Source organism: Myotis myotis, unplaced genomic scaffold (genome assembly GCF_014108235.1).
Source record: "Myotis myotis isolate mMyoMyo1 unplaced genomic scaffold, mMyoMyo1.p scaffold_m19_p_3, whole genome shotgun sequence".
Taxonomy (NCBI): Eukaryota; Metazoa; Chordata; class Mammalia; order Chiroptera; family Vespertilionidae; genus Myotis; species Myotis myotis.
In genome coordinates, this window is record NW_023416335.1 from 92565547 (window position 1) to 92586127 (window position 20581).

Genomic DNA, 20581 nt, shown 5'->3' on the forward strand with positions numbered 1-20581 from the left:
CTTTGCACCCCTCCCCACAGATCCCACCCCACCCCAGGCCTTCACCACTCTATTTATTGTCTGTGTCCATTGCATATAAGATCTTTGGTTAATCTCTTCCCACACCCCCCTCACCACTTTCCTCTGAGATTCATTAGTCTGTTTTATGTCTCCATGACTCTGATTCTATTTTATTCATCAGTTTATTTTATTCATTAGATTTTTTGTTCATGTATTTTATTTTTCTATTCAATATTGTTAGATATGCATTTATTGCAATCCTTCTTCTTCTTCTTCTTCTTCTTCTTCTTCTTCTTCTTCTTCTTCTTCTTCTTCTTCTTCTCCTTCTCCCTCTTCTTCTTCTTTCTTAAAGAAAACCCTTCAACATTTCATGTAATACTGACTGGGTAGTGATGAACTCCTTTAGCTTTTTCTTGCTTATGAAGTTCTTTATATGATCTTCACTTCTAAATGATAGTTTTGCTGCATAGAGTAATCTTGATTGTAAGTTCTTGCTCTTCATAACTGAATATTTCTTGCCACTCCCTCTGGCTTGCAAAGTTTCTATTGAGAAATCAGCTGACACTCATATGGGCATTCCCTTGGAGGTAACTAATTGCTTTTCTCTTGCAGCTTTTAAGATTCTCTCTTTGTCTTTAACCATTGGCATTTTAATTATGATGTGTCTTGGTGTGGGCCTCTTTGAGTCCCTCTTCACTTCCTGAACTTATAAGTCTATTTCTTTCGCCAGGTTGGAGAAGTTTTCTGTATTATTTCTTCAAATATTCCTTGTTCTCTCTCTTTTCCTTCTAGCACCCCCATAATGCTTAAAGTTGTCCCACAGGCTCCTTATACTATCTTTATATTTTTTGAATCATTTTTCTTTTTGCTCTTCTGATTGGGTGTTTTTGCTTCCTCATATTCCAAATTGTTAATTTGATTCTTGGGATTGTCTACTCTACTGTTGATTCCCTGTAAATTATTCTTTATTTCAGTTAGTTTATGCTTAATTTCCCACTGGTCTGTTTACATGCTTTGGCATTCTCACTAAGATCCTTGAAACTCTCATTAAGTCCTTTGAAAATCTCATTAATTCCCTTGAAGCTCTCATTAAGTTTCTTTAAACTCTCATTAAGGTTCTTGAGTAACCATATAAACATTGATTTGAACTCTGTATCCAGTAGTTTGCTTTCTTCTATTTCTTTCTTGTGATATGTTTCTTTGTCTTCACATTTTGGCTGCTTCCCTCTGTTTGTTTTTATGTATTACATAGAGCTGCTATGTCTCCTGGAGTTGGTAGAGTGCCTTGTGTAGTAGGTGTCCTATAGGGCCCAGTGGCTCAGCCTCCCCAGTCACCTAAGCTAGGCACTCTAGGTGCATCCCTGTGTGGGCCCTATAGGACACCTACTACACAAGTGCACAGTCTTGTAGTTGAGCCTTGATTACTGTTAATGTCACTGGAAGGAATTAACTTCCAGGCCAATTGGCTGTGAGGACCAGCTGTGGCTACAGTAGAAGAGCTGCTGTGCAAGAGCTGACCTTATGGAGCAGGACTTGCTTCAGTGGGTCTTTGGTGCTCACTGAATCTGCCTCTTGAGTGTGTCACTTGTGGGTGTGTAGAATTGTTATTTGGTATGGTCTGAAGCTGTCCACTGAGTGTACTGGCTCTGGGGCCTCCTGGGAGGTGAAAAGTCAGCCATTGTCTAGGGCCACTCATCAGGAGCTACAGGGAGATCTGTAGATGGCTGCTACTTATATTGGGCTAGGAAGTGCCCAGGCAAGGTCCAGCTGTGAAGCAAGGCAGGCTGGTGCTAGTTCAGGTCTAGAACCTTATATTGATAGGTTTGACACCAGCTGCTGCTTGCTTGAGAAATTTTAGCAAAGTCTGAAGCCTGAGCCAGGGCAGGCCATTCATATGAAAAAGATGTCGCAAACAGCTAGGTGGGGCTGCAAATTGGATGGGCAGGGTCTCAGGGAGTCACCAGGGCATAGTGAACAGTGTGGGCCAACCTGACAGAAATTCATATATGACTGCAGTCAGCTCTGCAAACGGGAGAGGTCCCAGCATAGGAACAATGACCCATGCAAGTACCCTGTCTTGGAGAAAGCCACTCCGAGTTCCTGCCCTAATGCCAGACAGTCCAGTTCCTCCCTATATGTCCCTGTATTCCTCCAAAGCTGCTTCTGGGCAATGGAACTCAGAGGAGGCAGGACCATATAAGTTTGTGCACCAACCTTTAAGAGGAACACCTGGGACTCCAGCAGCCTCTGTGTCACCCAGCCACAATCCTCCACTGGATTTTACAGCCTGAAGTTATGAGGGCTTCTCTTCCCAGCTCTGGAACCCTGGGCTGGGTGTCTGGTGTAGAGCTGGGAACACTTGCTTCTCACAGTAGCCTCTGCAGCTGTGATATCCCTCCCAATTTAAAAAACGCCACATGTGAATGTTAGACCAGCCTGTTCCCTACCTCCATCCTGCCAATCTCAATGTGCTTTCTTCTTTACTTCTCTAGTTGTAGGACTTCCATTCAGCCAGATTTCAGGTGGTTTTAAATGATGTTTGTTCTAGATTTTAGTTGTAATTTTGATGTGGTATGGAAGGCCATGAGTACTCGCATTTACCTATGCTGCCATCTTGGTTCTCTTTTCTCAAAATAATATTTTTGAGATTTATCCATGTTGTTGTATGTATCACTATTCCACTCCTTTTTTCTTTTCTTTTCTTTTCTCTTTTTTTCTTTTCTTTTCTTTTCTTTTCTTCTTTTCTTTTCTTTTCTTTTCTTTTCTTTTCTTTTCTTTTTTCCTTTCTTTTCTTTTCTTTCCTTTTCTTCTTTTTGTTAATCCTCACCTGAGGATATTTTTCCATTAATTTTTAGAGAGTGAATGGAAGGGAGGGAGACAGACGAAGAGAGAGAAAGATTGATGTGAGAGACACATCGACTGATTGCCTCCCTCCCACACCCTTGCCAGGGCGAGATCCTTCAACTAAGGTATGTGCCCTTGTCTGGAACTGAACCCAGGACCCTTCAGTCTGTGGGCTGACACACTATCCACTGAGCCAAATTGGTAGGACTCCATTCCTTTTTAATCATGACTAGTATTCCATGGCCTAACCCATTTCAGCAAAAATAGAGAAGGGATTATCTGAGACAAACTTTATTTCTCACTGAATAAATTTCCAGGACATACATGGAAGACTCACATTCCTGACATTTTTATACCAACAGAAACATTGCCAGTTTGATAAAAAAGGACAAAGAGAATAGGAAGTGAAAAAAAAACCTGTCAGACTCTCAAAATTCTATGTGCAGGAAACAGACTGGTAATGTGTGCTAACTTTAACCAAATATGTGCTAATTTTCATGAGAATAAAAAAGGGAGGGGAGGATAACTCAGAGGGTGAAGTCAGAAACCTTCTGTTCAGAACCAAGAGCTAGGAGAGCCGAAACTTGAAATCAAAGAGCAGAGCTGTGAACTGCAGATGATTATTCCCAGGCTTTGAAAACAAGATTTCAAATTATTTGCGGTCAATGCTACTTTTTACCTTCATTTTATCCCTTTTGAACTAAAATGTCTATAACTGTTACCCTATACGTGCCTGGAGCATTACCAATACTGACTTAGATGACAAGATTAGGAACTTTTGAGATTTAGATGAGATGTTGGACTTTGAGCTGATGCTATAATGGGATGGGACCTTTGCAGAACTTGGGATGGATTAGTGTATTTTTCATGTGGGAGGGATGTGAATTGTTAGGGACCAGAGGGGGGACTATGAAAGGCAGAATAATGGTCCCCAGAGATGTCCAATGTGATATGTTAACATTACATGGTAAAAATAATTAAAGTTGGAGGTGAAATTAAGTTTTCCAGTAAACTGGATTTTAGGGAGATTTCCCTAGATTATCTGGGTGGGCCCAATGTAGAGTGCCTTGTGTAGTAGGTGTCCTATAGGGCCCAGGGGCTCAGCCTCCCCAGTCACCTGAGCTAGGCACTCTAGGTGCATCCCTGTGTGGGCTGTGTGCACAGTCTTGTAGTTGGGCCTTAAAAATGGAAGATAATCGGTAGCATGGATCAGAGAGATGCAACATGAAGATGTGACTTGCTATTGCTGGTCTTTAAATGGAGGATGGTGGCTGTAAGTAAAGGAATGTGGCAGCTTATAGAACCTAGAAATGGTCTTCAGCTTATAGCCAGTGAGAAATCAGGGCTATCCAGCCCATGTTGCTCAGTGGTTGAGCCTTTACCTATGAACCAGGAGGTCATGGTTTGATTCCTGGTCAGGGCGCATGCTCAGGCTGCAGATTCAATCCCCAGTAGGGAGCATGCAGGAAGCACCAACCAATGATTCTCTCATCACTGATGTTTCTATTTCTCTCTACCTCTCCCTTCCTCTCTGAAATCAATAAAAATAATATTTTTTAAAATAATAATGGTTTTAAAAAATGTTTTTAAAAAAGAAGAAATAAGGGCCATCAGTTCTACAGTCAGAAGGAGCTGAATTCTGCCAACAACCTGAGTGATCAAGGAAACAGATAATCCTAGAGTCTCCAGATGGAATGCAATTCTGCTGATGCCTTAATTTTAGTATGGTGAGACCTGTGCCAGACTTCTGACTTATAGAAATTTAAGATAATAAATGTGTCATTTTAAACCACTAAGTTTGTGTTGCAATTTGCTATGGCAGCAATAGGGAACTAATATAAAGCCAGTCAAAGATTTCTACTGTTTGGGGGATTACATTCCTATAGGGGGAGATAGTCCTATATCATAAAAGCCCAGTGACTGAAATGGTGGAATGACCAGAATGACCAGAGGACAGAACTACCACAGCCCCTTGCTCCAGATGGTCTTGCCACCTAGGGAGCAGTTAGGGGCAATCAGCCAGGCAGGCAGAGGTGGTTAGGGGTGATCAGGCAATAGGCCAATGGTTAGGGTGATCAGGCAGGCAGGCGAGTGGTTAGAGGTGATCAAGCAGGCAGGCAGAGTGGTTAGGGTGATGAGGCAGGCTGGCAAGTGGTTAAGAGTGATGAGGCAGGCAAGCAAGTGGTTAGGGGCCATCAGGCAGGCAGGCAGAGTGGTTTGGGGTGATCAGGCAGGCAGGTGAGCATTTAGGAGCCAGTGGTCCCGGATTGCAAGAGGGATGTCCAACTGCCGGTTTAGGCCCTATCCCGCTGTGGATCAGGCCTAAACTGGCAGTCAGACATCCCCTAAAAGGTCCCAGATTGCGAGAAGGTGCAGGCCGGGCTGAGGGACGCCCACCCCCCCACCTCCATGTATGAATTTCATGCACTGGGCCTCTAGTCAATAAATAAAATATATAATAAATAAATTGCATAGTATGTTAGAATGTAATAAGTAATACACAAAAGTAAAAATTAGAAGAGAAAAGGGAGAGGAGAGTGCAATTTTAAAGGGGCAATTAGGGTAGGCCTTTTGTAAAAGGGACATTTGAACAAAGGGGGTTAGCAGTATAAATTTAGCAGTTCAAATAAAACTTAGCAGTATTTTATTAAATAAAATAATGGGTTACCTAATTTATTTGAAATCATAGTATTAGAATTTAAAATAAGACATACTTTTTTCCAGATTTATCCAACATAGAAAAAAATGGTTGTTCATTATATTGGCTAAACATAGTATTTTAAAGATTGTCTTTTCCTGTTTTTCTCATTCTTAGTCTAAATGTTTCTTATGGTTTTCATATTTTTAAAAAATATATATTTATCTCAAGATATATCATGTTGGAAGCTTCTCAAAGTTTTTCTAAACATGTGATGGAGTTCTTTCACTATTTCCATTTCTAACTAGATCTTTCTAGTTTTTGGAGACTCAAAGTTACATGAGAAAATATGTTAGGTACTATCTGAGGCAAGCTCTTCATCCTCGATGCTACAAACTTTGGCAGACTGCTGATCCACTCTTAACTTCCATGACCTCCTGGTTTCTATCTGATAGACAAAAATTGCACCTGTTTGCAAGGGTGTTATAAAAATTTAAAAATCTTGTAAATTTCTTTGTAAATTCTTTTAGTTATTTTCACAGATTTCTCTCCTTGATTTAAATTTCTAAAACAAAATAAAATATCCAATGTTTTAAATTATGTAACAGTTGATTGTTTCAACATAAGCCAAATAAAAGTAAATAGGGGAGAAAATCTATTTGATTGAACAAGAATTCACTGATGCCTAAATTTTTTTTCCTGATATTTTGCTTTGAGCTGCTTAGGGCATAAAGTATGAAGCAACATGGAGATAGGAAAGCCCAGAGTTCAGAGGCATAAAGAACTGGGCTCTCACTGAGCTAGGACCCTTACAGTTATGCCCTTTATCATACCTGTGTAACGGTAGAATCAACTCTGCCATGTTATGTTTGGAATTTTATAACCATTAAAAGCTCTTTAATTTGCCTCTGACTTATTTTATAAAATAAACATAATAAATCATTTCAAATATCTAATGGTTTCTTCTCTTTTCTCCTAAAACTTTGGGGTAGAAAAGACAAGAAAAAGAAACAAAGAAAAAAAAAAAGAAATGTAAGATACACATTTTGGTAATCACCCTTTTAGTGAACAGAGAAAAGCACATATTTTTTTAATAGATGCTATTTGTATAAAAACAAAGCTTTAGACTCACCCCCTGAGGTTATATAGACATAACTGTCACAAAGGTTAAAAAAAAGTATCTTTATCTTTTTCTGAGTGTGTAGCAGGATAAAAATGATATTGAAAATGGATACTTTAAACTAACAGAATCAAGTTTTGCCTTATTTTATTCCATTTGATTTAATTAGCAAGCTTATTTTCTGGTAAAGACAAACTATTTAGAACAAAGAACCTAACAACACACATGAGAACCCTGCAGTAAGAGATGATTCTGGTAATGCATACATTTATTTTTTTCATATTGTATTGCTTAAAGAGGGATTAAATTAATTTATATCCATATATCTGAAATGAAAAGATAGCTACATTTAATTTCATACTAACTTGGTAAGTGACTTAACCTCTTACATCTTCTATTGTTTTATCTGTTAAAAATAACAATCTTGCAGTGGTACTGAAACATAATTTGAACTACCATGAACACATAGCAGGATCTCAGTATATGATATTTAGATTGTTGTGTGTCGTAAATGTTTCCCTCCACGTCCCGCGTGGTTCAGGGTTCAGTATCTGGAAGTGGAGCTGCACACAAATGAAATAGAAAAGACAAGAGATAATTTGGAAATATTGGGGGACCAGGAGGGTAAGTCCAACTCAAGAGGAAGGACTTCCCCCTGTGCTCAGGCCGCACCAACCTTTTATAGACAGAGGTAAATAAGGCAGTGGTTACCATAGTTACACAGTTCTTGTGAGTTTCACCTGTTTTGATCATGTTTACACTCCCTGCACTTCCCTCAGCCCATTAGCTTCCCAGGTAAGATCTGGGGAGTGTTATAAGGTCAAGCCTAATTATGCTAAGAGGACTGAGCCCTCTAAGCTGGGACTTGTTTGTGACTTTGCCAGCAGGTCAGTCCGAGGCTCAACCCTATATTGTTTTCCCACATCTCACCCTTTTATTATTATTATTATTAGCTACTATAATGAAAATAAAACTTAAACATCAAGAACAAAACTCTGGCTATTAAAACAATAACAAAACAATGCCAATCCATAACCCAAAACATTTTAAAACTTAAACATAACATTTTAAGAACAAAGAATGTTTAAATCCCAATTTCAATGTCCGACAGTTCCTTATGTGTACATGTCAGCAATGATATTTCAGTTCTGGATGGTGGACAAATGGTGGCAATGCAGGTCTGACCCTCTCTGGTTTGATCCTGGGCAACCTGCAGCGACGCACAGCTGCTGACTGCTAGCATGGCAAGGCGTCGTCAGCATCTTCCATCTCTGGATTGTTTTTCCTCTTGTCTTCATGGCTGGAGCATTCCTGAGAATTCCTCTCTTGCAGGAATCCACATGGTCTTGAAGTTGTTTTCTGAAAATATACAAACATATTCTCGACCGAAGGTTAATAAAGGGAATTTTACTTGGGGTCCTTTTTATATTTGCCCAAATGATTTTCCTTTGGCTTATTTTGACACCATGTAAGTTTTTGATGGGTGTCTTGCTGTTAGCATTACAAATGAAAAAAATTTTTCCAGATGTAAATTAGTTACAGGATATTTTTCCTTACATGGTATTTTTCCACTATCCCCCCTTTTTTGATTTAATTATTAGAAGGCTTTTGGAAAATTTTTATAATGCAGTCTAGATAACTTTAAATTTTTAATTTTTTTCACAAAAATATGACTGCTTTAAGTTCATTGCATGTTAAGCAATTTTGCCATGAAATGAAAATTTTGGTTAATACTACTTATTTCATTAAGCTTATTACTGTCAAATTTAATACTCTAACAACAATCTTAGTTTATACTGTAAATATTAATGGAAAGGATTATTTTGCATCCTTGAGAAGGCCCTGAGAATTCCTGGTGTTAGGCTGGATTTAAATATAGGGTAGCTGTTGTCAGCCAAGTCTCTGTTTTCTGGGTACCGATCTCAGCTGGGCCAAGTCTCTTTTGTTATCTGGGTCCCGATCTGAGCTGGGCATGGGAAGCGCAGCAGCCATGGGGGCAGGAGACCTCCCTCAGAAGGGGCGAATGTTCAAGCCCCTGCATAGTTGGGGGGTGAGGATCTGTGCTCCACCTCTGTTGACCCCCAAGTTCTCTCCTGATGGCCCCTCTGTGACTGTGCCTGTCTTAGGTCATTCCTCCCTGAGGAATCTTACCCCTCTTTGACTAACCAGCCATCCTCCGGGGCCAAGCAGGGTGATGTAAGGTTCAGTTCTGTCTCCTTGGTAGCCTATGCCCCTGTGGCCTCCACGCCCAGCAACTGCCTTGGGATCCCCTCGCCTGCTGGCAGGGCTCTGGCATTAATCACATATCTTGGGGAACTCAGGTTTCTTCTCCAGAGAGGGCCCAGCTTATGCCATTGGGTGAGAGACAGATCCATGATACCAGCCACCACAAGGCTTCAACCTCAGCATGAACAGAGCTCAGGCAACAGCTGTGGGCAATTGGATTGTAAGAAGAGGGACCCTCTTGGCAAAAAGGGCAAGAGAGGTCAATACAGAATGCTCAAGTGCCTTCTCAGGGGGCCTTCCACACAGTGGAAGGGATTAAATCCTTTCATGTCCTTATTAAATTGCTGCCAAACATTCAAAGAATTAGTTTGTAAGTTTGTTTGGGATAAATGTACAATACACTGTTGTGAAATATCAAAAACTATTAATGACCTTGTAGAACAATATCATGTAAGGATATTCTTTGCTCTAGGCCATGGTAATTCAATTTTAAACTGAAAATGACATTAATTAAATTTCTTCAATTAGTCTTTCAGTAACTTTACACTAGCTATATTCAGGAAGGCAAAAACTCAAATTATTTACCTTTCTATATTAAACCTTGTACATTTAATTACAGTCCTCCAGATGTTTGAAGGAAAAACCGCTTTCTATTATTTTCTTGCAGAGTAATTTCTAATCAGCATCCTCGTCCTCTCACAGCTGGTTTACACTTGGAGAATTTCAATTTGAAAAGAAAAATCTTTATCTTTCAAACCAAGTAACCTACAGTTGTAGTAGTGATTAATGTTATTACATGCAATTATTAATACTAATATTCCAAGCTACCAGCAGGGTTCTAGCTTACCAGGTGTACCAGTTACTAATGTGGATTTTGTAATCAAAGAAAACATGATAATTTCAAGAGAAACATCAAAAGTGCTTTATTCAAAGTAATGTCCATCACTAGCTACACATTTCCCCCATCTTTCAGGTAATTTGTGGATACTGTCCCAATAGAACTTTTCTTGTTTAGAGGCAAACCATTCAGAGACCCAATTTTCCACTTCTTCATATGTTCTGAAGTGCTGCTCAGAAAGTGCGTGTGCCATCGATCGGAACAAGTGGTAATCTGAAGGAGCAAGGTCTGGTGAATATGACGGGTGGGTTAATACTTCCTAGGCAAGATATTTTAACGTGTCTTTAACTGGTTTTGAAGTGTGTGATGGTGTGTTTTCAAGATGCAAAATTACTTTGCAGTGTCTTCTGGCCCATTCTGGTTGTTTTACGATGAAAATGTGGTTCAAATTCATTATTTGTTGTCAGTAGCGACCAGTATTAATGGTTTCACCTGGTTTTAGAAGCTCATAATACACCACACCTTCCTGATTCCACCAAATTCAGAGCATTGTCTTCTTTCTGAAACGATTTGGCCTTGCAGTCAGTGTTGATGGTTGACCCCGATGATTTTGTGCATTTGGGATTCTCAAAATAAATCCACTTTTCATTGCCAGTCACAATTCAATGCAAAAAAGACTTTCTTTCATGCCATTGAAGCAACATTTTACTGATGACTTTTCGGTTTTCCATTTGTCTTTCGTTCAGTTGATGTGGCACCCATTTTCCTTCCTTTAAAATCTTTCCATTGCTTGTAAACAATCGGAAATTGATTGCTGAGCAATGTTTAATCTTTCTGCAAGTTGTTTTTGAATTTGACACGCATCTTCATCCAATAATGCTTGTAACTGTTGGTCTTCAAACTTTTTCAGTTGACCTGGACATTCTTTGTCTCTCACATCAAAATCATCACTTTTAAAACATTTAAACCAGTGTTCACAAGTATCTTGAGATGGAGCATGTCACCATAAGCTTCCCGAAGTATATAATAACTTTTTCTTCAAAATAAAGTAATCAATTAAAACTTCCCGCAAATGCTCTTTTTTTTGGCACAAAATTCAACATTTTTAAGCGTAAAAATATCTGTGATGTTAACACCTTCAGAAAATTTGACATATGAAGTTTTGAAGCTTGCTGTCAATATAACAAAATAGCATACATATCAAATTGCATATATATCAACATATGTGTAACTCCATCTATCAAAAAAAATCTGCATTATTAACCAGTACCCCTGGTAAGCAGCTCATTGCTCAATAATGTGCTGATGAATAAAGCAATTAAATAAGTATAAAACAATCTACACATTCTAAAAATTGACATAGATTTGGTGGGGTATAAAGTATCAGATCTAACTGAGGATATCTAAACAGATTTGCCCTCTAAATCATATGTGTAACACAAATTTCAACACTAGAATATGCAGTTTCTTAATAAGCTTCCTCAATGCTGCCTACAATTCCTGTTAAACATCACAATTAACAGGAATTATCATTAATGGTGAAAGCCTGGAACCACACTAGTTTGCCAGTTCTGAAGTGATAAGGGGAGACAAAATGGTTTTAAAAACTTCCATAGGCAAGGAAATAAAATAACATAATTTTGAATTGAAAAATAAAACAGGTAAAATTAATATTTTTAGAGAGGTAATAAAAAGTCTGAGATGACCACTAAATTGAAAGGGCATTTCTTTTGCTTTTCTATTCAAGCTCATTAATTTCTCAGAGCAAATAATTTTAAATTAACTAGGGTCACCATTCTTTATATTCAATTGCAATTTACTAAGCACTTATGATGTATTGGGTGCTATGTAAGACTTTGGTTATACTGAAATGCAAAATTGAATTCTTGACCTCCAGAACCTCCTAGTTTAGAAGACAGGCATTTATTACCCAATGTGTAAGTTCTATGACTGTGATAAAGAGAGAAACAGAAGAGGCTGCTCATGCAGTCTGAAGATTTGGGAAGAGTTCCTTGGAAGAGATGATAGCTGAGCCAAGACTTAAAAAATGAAGACATTGATTGAAGACTCAAATTTGGAGCAATTACATTTCATATTTGGAAATATGTAAGAATTGGCTAATTCAGGGAATTTTAGCAAATACTGGATAAGGCTGGATCATAGGTGAATGTGGTGGAGTGGGATAAGTAGTCTGTGGCCAGATCATGTGGACCATTACATGATACACTAAGATAATAGGAAGTTAATGAAATATTGTCCTCATATTGCTTTAATTAATGTTTATGCAAGTAATTTTTCATCTTTTATTTATGTGGAAAACAGGAAGGTATTTGAGAACAGCATATACAAAGCTATATTTACTAGGGATTTTGATAAATGCTGTACTTAGCACTTCAATTTCAGTCTTGAAGAACCAACTGCCATTCCCAAACCTTATGGTACAAGGTTCTCTGTGTTACAGTCTTTGTGTTTTTTGGTTCTTCTTTTTAGTAATGCTTAGCTTAATGGAAAGGAAGACCAAAGGTATTTCACTAGGCAAATCGTAATGCAACTGCACTGGGTTGAATAGTGTCTCTCAAAGTTTCATGTTAATGCAGAACCCCATCGTGACCTTAGGAAATAGAAATCTACAGATGTAATTAGCTAAGTTAATATGAGGTTACTGATTTAGGGTGGGTTCAAAATCAAATAAATTGCATCATAACAAGAAGAAAATATGCAGACAAAGGCATAGATTGGAGTTATGCTGTCGTAAACCAAGGAACACCAACAATTGCTGGTAGCAAGGGGCAGTTACTTCTTTAGAGCCTCCAGAAGAAACCAGCCCTTCCAGCAACTTGATTTCTAACTTCTAGCCTCATGAACTGTGAGAGAAAAAATTTCTATTTTTTTAATTTCAGCTCTAGTAAATAAATACAGCAAACAAGAAAAAAATATACCTAAATGTTGTTAGGAATTTCTCAAGTGATTTTTTCTAAATGGGACTTTATCTATTCCAAACATTTCAAACCAGACTTAATGGATAGATGAATAAGTTTTAGGAAATCTTATTATAATTTAAATCATCTACTAGTATAATGTGAAAAAGTCTATATAAATTTCAAGATCTTAGAAAAATATTAGTGTCCCTCTACCAGTGGTTCTCAACCTTCCTAATGCCGCGACCCTCTAATATAGTTCCTCATGTTGTGGTGACCCCCAACCATGAAATTATTTCCATTGCTACTTCATAACTGTAATTTTGCTACTGTTATGAATCATAATATAAATATCTGATATGTAGGATGTATTTTCATTGTTCGTGACCCACAGGTTGAGAACCGCTGCTGCCTATGTCTTTAATTCTTATTTATGCTTTGTCATGACAAATAGATAATCATTTTTACAATTTATTTTCTCTTTCTATTTAAGGTTATTTAATTTGCCCTACCTTGAGGAACTTGATATTTCCTACAATAGTATTGCTTCTATTCCAAATGAAATCCAGAAACTCAGGTATTTTGGAAGTAATAAGTACACAAAAAATCATATTCTCCTGAAGAGTGATGATGGAGAAAATTCAGTTCATTCATTTATTTAATAACCATCAAATATATGTAAAGCAGCCTGGCCGGTGTTGCTCAGTGGTTTAGACTCAACCTATGAACCAGGAGGTCATGGTTCGATTCCCAGTCAGGGTCATGCCAGTTTTGGGGCTCAATTCCCAGTAGCGGACATGCAGGAGGCAGCCAATAGATGATTCTTTCTCATCATTGATCTCTCTCTCTCTCTCTCTCTCTCTCTCTCTCTCTCTCTCTCTCTCTTCTCTCTCTCCCTTCCTCTATGAAAGCAATACAAAAATATATATTTTTAAATGTGAAGCATAAAATTTACCAAAAGGTAATTTGAATGATTGGCACTCTGTGTTTTTAGGACATAACGTTTCCAATAATTATTTAAAGAACAGTACTGATGTCCACTAATAGAATGACAAGCTACTCCTGTCTATTTTTTCACGTGTGCTCCTGTAGTTCTTAACAGCTTTATTTTATTTTATTTTTGTAAGGAGATAGATATACACAAAATGCTAATAATACACAATGTAATTTTAATGCTAAGCTCCAATTCTTTCTCACATTAATCTTTTAAAAGTCTCTGAAGTTTATCTATATCCTTCTAGGTCAGTACCATACTATTTTGATTATGATTTTAGGATATTTTTAATAGCTATTAGGGAGATTAGATTTCAATAATAGTCTCTTAACTATTTTCTTTAGATCATGATCTTTAAAATATTTTATATAATTCCAAGCCCCTCCTCACCCAAAACACATAAACACAACACTGGGATTTTAATTGGAATTCCCCTGAGTTTACATATAAATTTTGAAGAATTCTCATTTCTGATGATAATAAATATTTTTGTCCTAAAACATAGTATTTTTTTACTTGTTCAGGTTTTATTTCATATTCTTCATAAGAATCTATTATTCACTTCACACAAGTCCTTTGTCTTTCTTACTAACCTTTCTAAGTATTTTATAATTGTGTTGCTACTGAGTATGTAGTATTTTCCCTAGTTTTTTCCTAGCTCACTATTGCCAGTACAGAAGAGAAAAAAACTTGTGCTTCTTTACATTAATTTAAAATCATTTTATGTAACCAAATTATTTTATTAGTTCTGGTTGAGTTTTACTAGATTTTCTTTGGTTTACAAGAAGCATAATCTTAACTTCAACAAAATTACATAATTTGTCTCTACTTTTCTAATATTCATACCAATTATTTAATTTATTTGTATTTATTAGGGGAATTGAAGCTGTCTCCTCACTGCTGTGTTCCACCAATAGTTAAGACCTTTAGAATACTTTTGTTTTCCTGCTTTCCTGAGTTCCTTCTCACTGCACTTACCCCTTATCTAATTATAGATTTTGCTGAGACAGTTCAGGAACTTTTATTTCAGATTCTCGTTAGTATTTTTCCTTTCATTATGTCTTTTTACTCAAATAATATTTATTTATCACTTAGATCTCACAAGCTTAACAAATAAAGCAATGTCTCTCATTGGTGGGCAATCTCACATTACAGCCCTTTCACAAGCAGTTTCCATCCTCACGTCCTCCTATAGCAGTAATGGCAAATCTTTTGAGCTCGGCGTGCCAGCATTTTGAAAAACTCTAACTTAACTCTGGTGCCGTGTCACATATAGAAATTTTTTGATATTTTCAACCATAGTAAAACAAAGACTTATATTTTTGAATTTATTTTATATATTTAAATGCCATTTAACAAAGAAAAATCAACCAAAAAAATGAGTTCGCGTGTCACCTCTGACACGCGTGTCATAGGTTCACCATCATTGTCCTATAGCTTCCAGAGTTGCACATGAGGTATCTGCTGCCAGTTTAATTTCTTTTTCTCTTTATGTGGTTCTTATTTTTGTCTGGAAAGACTATGGTTTTCTCATTATCCTTGATCTTCAGAAATTTTGTCAGATTATGCTTAACAGTATGTCTTTTTTTATAATCTGTTTAAAAGTTTCCTGCATCCAATTTCACTCTGGTAGGGGGCACACCAACAAGCAATTCTTGGACACTAGCTGGATGTATTACAATTCAACTCAATTCTGACACTATCTCCCTGGAGACAGCATTAGATCCCACTGGTTGTAGGCTCAGTCCCACAAGACTGCCCCACTTCAGATGCCTGTCTCGGTTGTAAATCAGAGGTTCCCACAAGCCTTTCTCAGGTGTAATTAATTTGCTAGAGCAGCTCACAGAACTCAGGAAACCTATTTACCCTCTAGATTACCAATTTATTACAAAGGATATATATTTAAAAATACAAATGAACAGCCAGATGAAAAGATACATAGGATGAGATCCTGGACAAAATAGCTTCTGTCCTCATGAAGTTTGGGGCTCAGAAGAGTTGTACAGTGAAGTGTTCTGGTTCCCCCACCTGGAAGCTCTCTGAATCCCCTCCTTTAGGGTTTTTATGGAGGCTCCACTACATAGGCATGAACCTCCAACCCTTCTCTGCTCTCCAGAAATGAGGGGTCCACCCCTCTAGTAATGGTTGGTTGTGCTGGCATCATGCACATTCACAGGTGCTTTCCAGCAGTCACCTCATTAACATAAACCTAGCTGTGGTAGAAAGGGGCTTGTTGTGAATAGCAAGACACCCATTTTATTTTTATGGTTCTGAAGCAATTTCAAAAACTTAGGAGACCAAAAATAACAGATGTTCCCATTGCTCCTAATTGCTCAGGAAATTCCAAGCGTTTGGGGAGCTGTGGGCCAGAAACTGTGGATTCAGAACAAATATATATGAGAAATATATTTTGGTCATCTGAGTGTCCAAATATATGTTTCTTATAAATCATGATATCACGTCTGTTTTTATTGGAATTCAGTGAACTCGTCTAACCAGCCAGTTCAAGAAGGCATTTATCTGTTATACTATCAACAATAAAAAATATATCAAACTTTTTTTAAAATTAAGAAATGTTTCATTATTGCCTCTCCTACTCCATCTGTTTTATTTCCTCTTCCTGAAACATCTATTACTTACATGGTAGGTTGTTGGGGGCCAGATGTAAGCTGGCAAGGTCCTTGCACCTGAAGGGGCTAGCAAGGCTGGAACCCTTACCCACACAGTTTTCCCAGACTTGTTTGGATGGCGGTTATCAGTGGAATGAAAGCAACATTTGTAGAATGAGAACAGCCTTTCATAGCTTACCAAGAAGTTTGTAACTATTTACTGAGATATGCTGTACTGAGAACTTGTCCTTCTGCTGTGTCTCTCCCTTAGAGATTAAGAGGAGCAAAGAATACATTCCTCTTGACAGACCTCCTGTTCAGTGTGTTGTGTATAAATAGGATTGTATAGCTAATAAACTCGCTTCAGTTCTTCGAGAACTGGGGTCCTCCCGATCCCGCTTTCCTGTCTTTCTTTCTTTTCTCAATTCCCACCTCCCTGCTTCAGCCCGGCTCAAACTTGTCAAGCTGGCCCTGACAGCAGGTATCCTGGATCTGTCTTCCATGACACCTACATTGTTTATCATTATTATTTTTAAAAATGCTCTTGCTCTATTTCAGTTATTTCTTCTACTTATTTCAGTTATTCTATTTTGTTTTTACCTCTAACTCAGATCTCTACCAATACCATGTTATTCTTCAGTTCATCCACTTAATTTTTTCAGTTTTACAAATCATGTATTTTGGTTCAAGAATGCCTGTCTGTGTGTGTGTGTGTGTATGTGTGCGCGCACGCGTGCGCGCACATACGCTCTATTTGAATCTAATTGTTTCTCCTGCTCCAACTTCTTTTCTGTCTCCACAGAGAAATAACTAAAGAAGTTCTTGCCTTAGGAAAATGGTTTTGTATGTTTTGTTCCTTTTTCTCTTCTGGCTGCCCTTTCTTCTGCTCAGGTCTAATAGCAGTCTCAGAGTACCATTCAGAGCATCAAGAGTGTTAGTGGTGTAGCTGGAGGAGATTTCTCTGCTACCCAAGATGTGGGATGCAAACATTATCTCAACATGGAGCTCTTTAAATACTATTTAGCCTTAAAAACTAGTTAGCCTACTGAGCATCCCCAGAACTCTTTGAGAGGAAGGGTGCACCCATATTGGTGGGACCTCTAAGATAAATCAACTCAGGCAGAGCAGCCTCACCAATGGAGGTTCTGGGGACTCTCAGTGGAATTTCCCTAGAGTGCACCACACTTATTCCGATTGTCTAGAGGGCTCTCTGCTTCTGGCCCCTAGGTTGTGTTTGCTTTAGAGAAAAATGTGACTATTCCAGCTCTCTCCTTGGGGACCAAAGCGGAGCTAGGGTCTGGCTCACCCTTTCTAGACTGTGAGAAGCATAGTAGTCAACTGTGATGGAGGGACAAAGCTAGCTGAGGTACCCTCTTCTTAGCCTCATTGTCTTAAATACTTTCTTTGACCATTATCAGCAGGAATCATAATTAAAGAACTTAAATTGTGTGTATAAGAGATGTGAAACTAGACTGCAAATGAGAATCTATAGCCACCACCACCCCCTAATCTTTATTTAAAGACTGTTTATTACCTAGTCTTTTTATTTAAAATCTATAGCTAGTTGGTTATATCAATATCTTCCCTCCTAATACATTTGACAAGTTGGGCCAGCTTTTTTTTTTAATTTTGTTTTATTGCTTAAAATATTACAAAGAGTAGTACATATGTCTCCTTTTTTCCCCCTTGACCTTCCCCCGGCCTCCACTACCCGCCCCCCCCCACCCCAGTGTCTTGTTTCCATTGGTTATGCTTATATGCATGCATACAAGTCCTTTGGTTGATCTCTTACCGTCCTCTCCCCAACCCTCCCCGGCCTTCCTGCTCTAGTTTGACAGTCTGTTTGATGCTGCTCTGCCTCTGTGTCTATGTTTGTTCATTAGTTTATAATGGTCTTTATTATCCATAAATGAGTGAGGTCATGTGGTATTTTTCTTTCATTGACTGGCTTATTTCACTTAGCATAATGCTCTCCAATTCCATCCATGCTGTTGCAAATGGTAAGAATTCCTTCCTTTTTACAGCAGCATAGTATTCCATCATGTAGATGTACCACAGTTTTCTAATCCATTCATCTACTGATGGGCACTTAGGCTGTTTCCAAATCTTAGCTATGGTAAATTGTGCTGCTATGAACATTGGGATGCATATATCCTTCCTGATTGGTGTTTCTGGTTTCTTGGGATATATTCCTAGAAGTGGAACCACTGGTTCAATTGGGAGGTCCATTTTTAATATTTCGAGCAAACTCCATACTGTCTTCCATAGTGGCAGCACCAGTCTGCATTCCCACCAGCAGTGCACAAGTGTTCCTTTTTCTCCACATCCGCTCCAGCACTTGTCATTTGTGGATTTGTTGATGATAGCCATTCTGACAGGTGTGAGATGGTACCTCATTTTTGTTTTGATTTGCATCTCTCGGGTGATTAGTGACTTTGAGCATGTTTTCATATGTCTCTTGGCTTTCTGAATGTCCTCTTTTGAAAAGTGTCTATTTAGGTCTGTTGCCCATTTTTTTGATTGGATTGCTTATCTTCCTTTTGTTAAGTTGCATGAGTTCCCTGTAAATGTTGGAGATTAAACCCTTATGATAACATTGGCAAATATGTTCTCCCATGCAGTGGGCTTTCTTGTTGTTTTGTTGATGGTTTCTTTTGCTGTGCAGAAGCTTTTTATTTTGATGTAGTCCCATTTGTTTATTTTCTCTTTAGTTTCCAATGCCCTAGGAGCTGTATCGGTGAAGAAATTGCTTTGGCATATGTCTGAGATTTTGTTGCCTTTGGATTCCTCTAGGATTTTTTATGGTTTCTCCTCTTACATTTAAGACTTTTATCCATTTTGAGTTTATTTTGTGTATGGTATAAGTTGGTGGTCTAGTTTCATTGCTTTGCATGTATCTGTCCAATTTTCCCAACACCATTAATTGAAGAGACTGTCTTGACTCCATTGTATGCTCTTGCCTCCTTTGTCAAATATTAATTGAGCATATTGGTTCGGGTCAATTTCTGGGCTCTCTATTCTATTCCATTGATCTATATGTCTGTTCTTGTGCCAGTACCAGGCAGTTTTGAGAACAGTGGCTTTGTAATACAGCTTGATATCTGGTATTGAGATCCCACCTACTTTGTTCTTTCTCAGGATCGCTGGAGCTATTCAGGGTCTTTTTTTATTCCAGATGAATTTTTGGAGAGTTCGTTCTAGGTCTGTGAAATATGCCATTGGTATTTTAATGGGAAGTGCGTTGAATTTATAGATTGCTTTGGGCAGTATGGACATTTTAATGATGTTGATTCTACCAATCCAAGAACATGGTATGTTCTTCCATCTCTTTATGCCTTCCTCTATCTCTTTTTTCAACGTTCTGTAGTTTTCTGAGTAGAGGTCTTTTACCTCTTTAGTTAAGTTTATTCCTAGGTAGCTTAATTTTTTTGGTGCGATGGTAAATGGGATTGCTTTTATAGTCTCTTTTTCTGCACATTCACTATTGGTGTATAGAAATGCCATAGATTTCTTAGCGTTAATTTTGTATCCTGCTACATTGCCGAATTCTTTTATTAAGTCTAATAGTTTTTTGATGGAGTCTTTAGGGTTTTTTAAGTATAATATCATGTCATCTGCAAATAAGGACAGTTTTACTTCTTCTTTTCCAATTTGGATGCCTTTTATTTCTTCTTCTTGTCTAATTGCAATGGCTAATACTTCCAGTACTATGCTGAACAGGAGTGGTGAGAGTGGGCATCCCTGTCTTGTTCCTGTTCTTAGGGGAAATGGTGTTAGTTTTTGTCCATTGAGTATGATGTTGGCTGTGGGTTTGTCATATATGGCTTTTATTATGTTGAGGTATGATCCTTCTATTCCCACCTTGCTGAGAGTTTTTATCAAAAATGGGTGTTGGATTTTGTCAAATGCTTTTCCTGCATCAATTGATATGACTATGTGTTTTTTATCTCTCAGTTTGTTTATGTGATGTATCACGTTTATTGATTTGCGGATATTGTACCATCCTTGCATCCCTGGGATAAATCCTACTTGGTCGTGGTGTATGATCTTTATGATGTACTGCTGGATCTGATTTGCTAGGATTTTGTTGAGGATTTTGGCATCTATGTTCATGAGGGATATTGGCCTGCAATTCTCTTTCATTGTGTTGTCTTTATCTGGTTTTGGTATTAGGGTGATGCTGGCTTCATAGAATGAGTTTGGAAGTGTTCCTTACTCTTGCATTTTTTTGGAATAGTCTGAGGAGGATAGATTTTAGTTCTTCCTTGAATGTTTGGTAAAAACTCCCCTGTGAAGCCGTCTGGACCCGGGCTTTTTTATTTGCTGGAAGCTTTTTTATGACTGCTTCAATTTCTTCCATAGTTATTGACCTATTCAGGTTTTTAGATTCTTCC

General features: G+C 38.0%; 1 protein-coding gene across 1 annotated transcript in view; it reads left to right on the forward strand.

Annotated features, from left to right (window-relative positions):
- LRRC63 (leucine rich repeat containing 63) overlaps positions 1-20581 on the forward strand; it is a 113180-nt gene that overhangs the window by 70916 nt on the left and 21683 nt on the right. The window contains exon 7 of the mRNA XM_036298927.1: positions 13078-13161. Coding sequence (XP_036154820.1) covers positions 13078-13161 — 84 coding nt within the window. The remainder of the gene's footprint in view (positions 1-13077; positions 13162-20581) is intronic.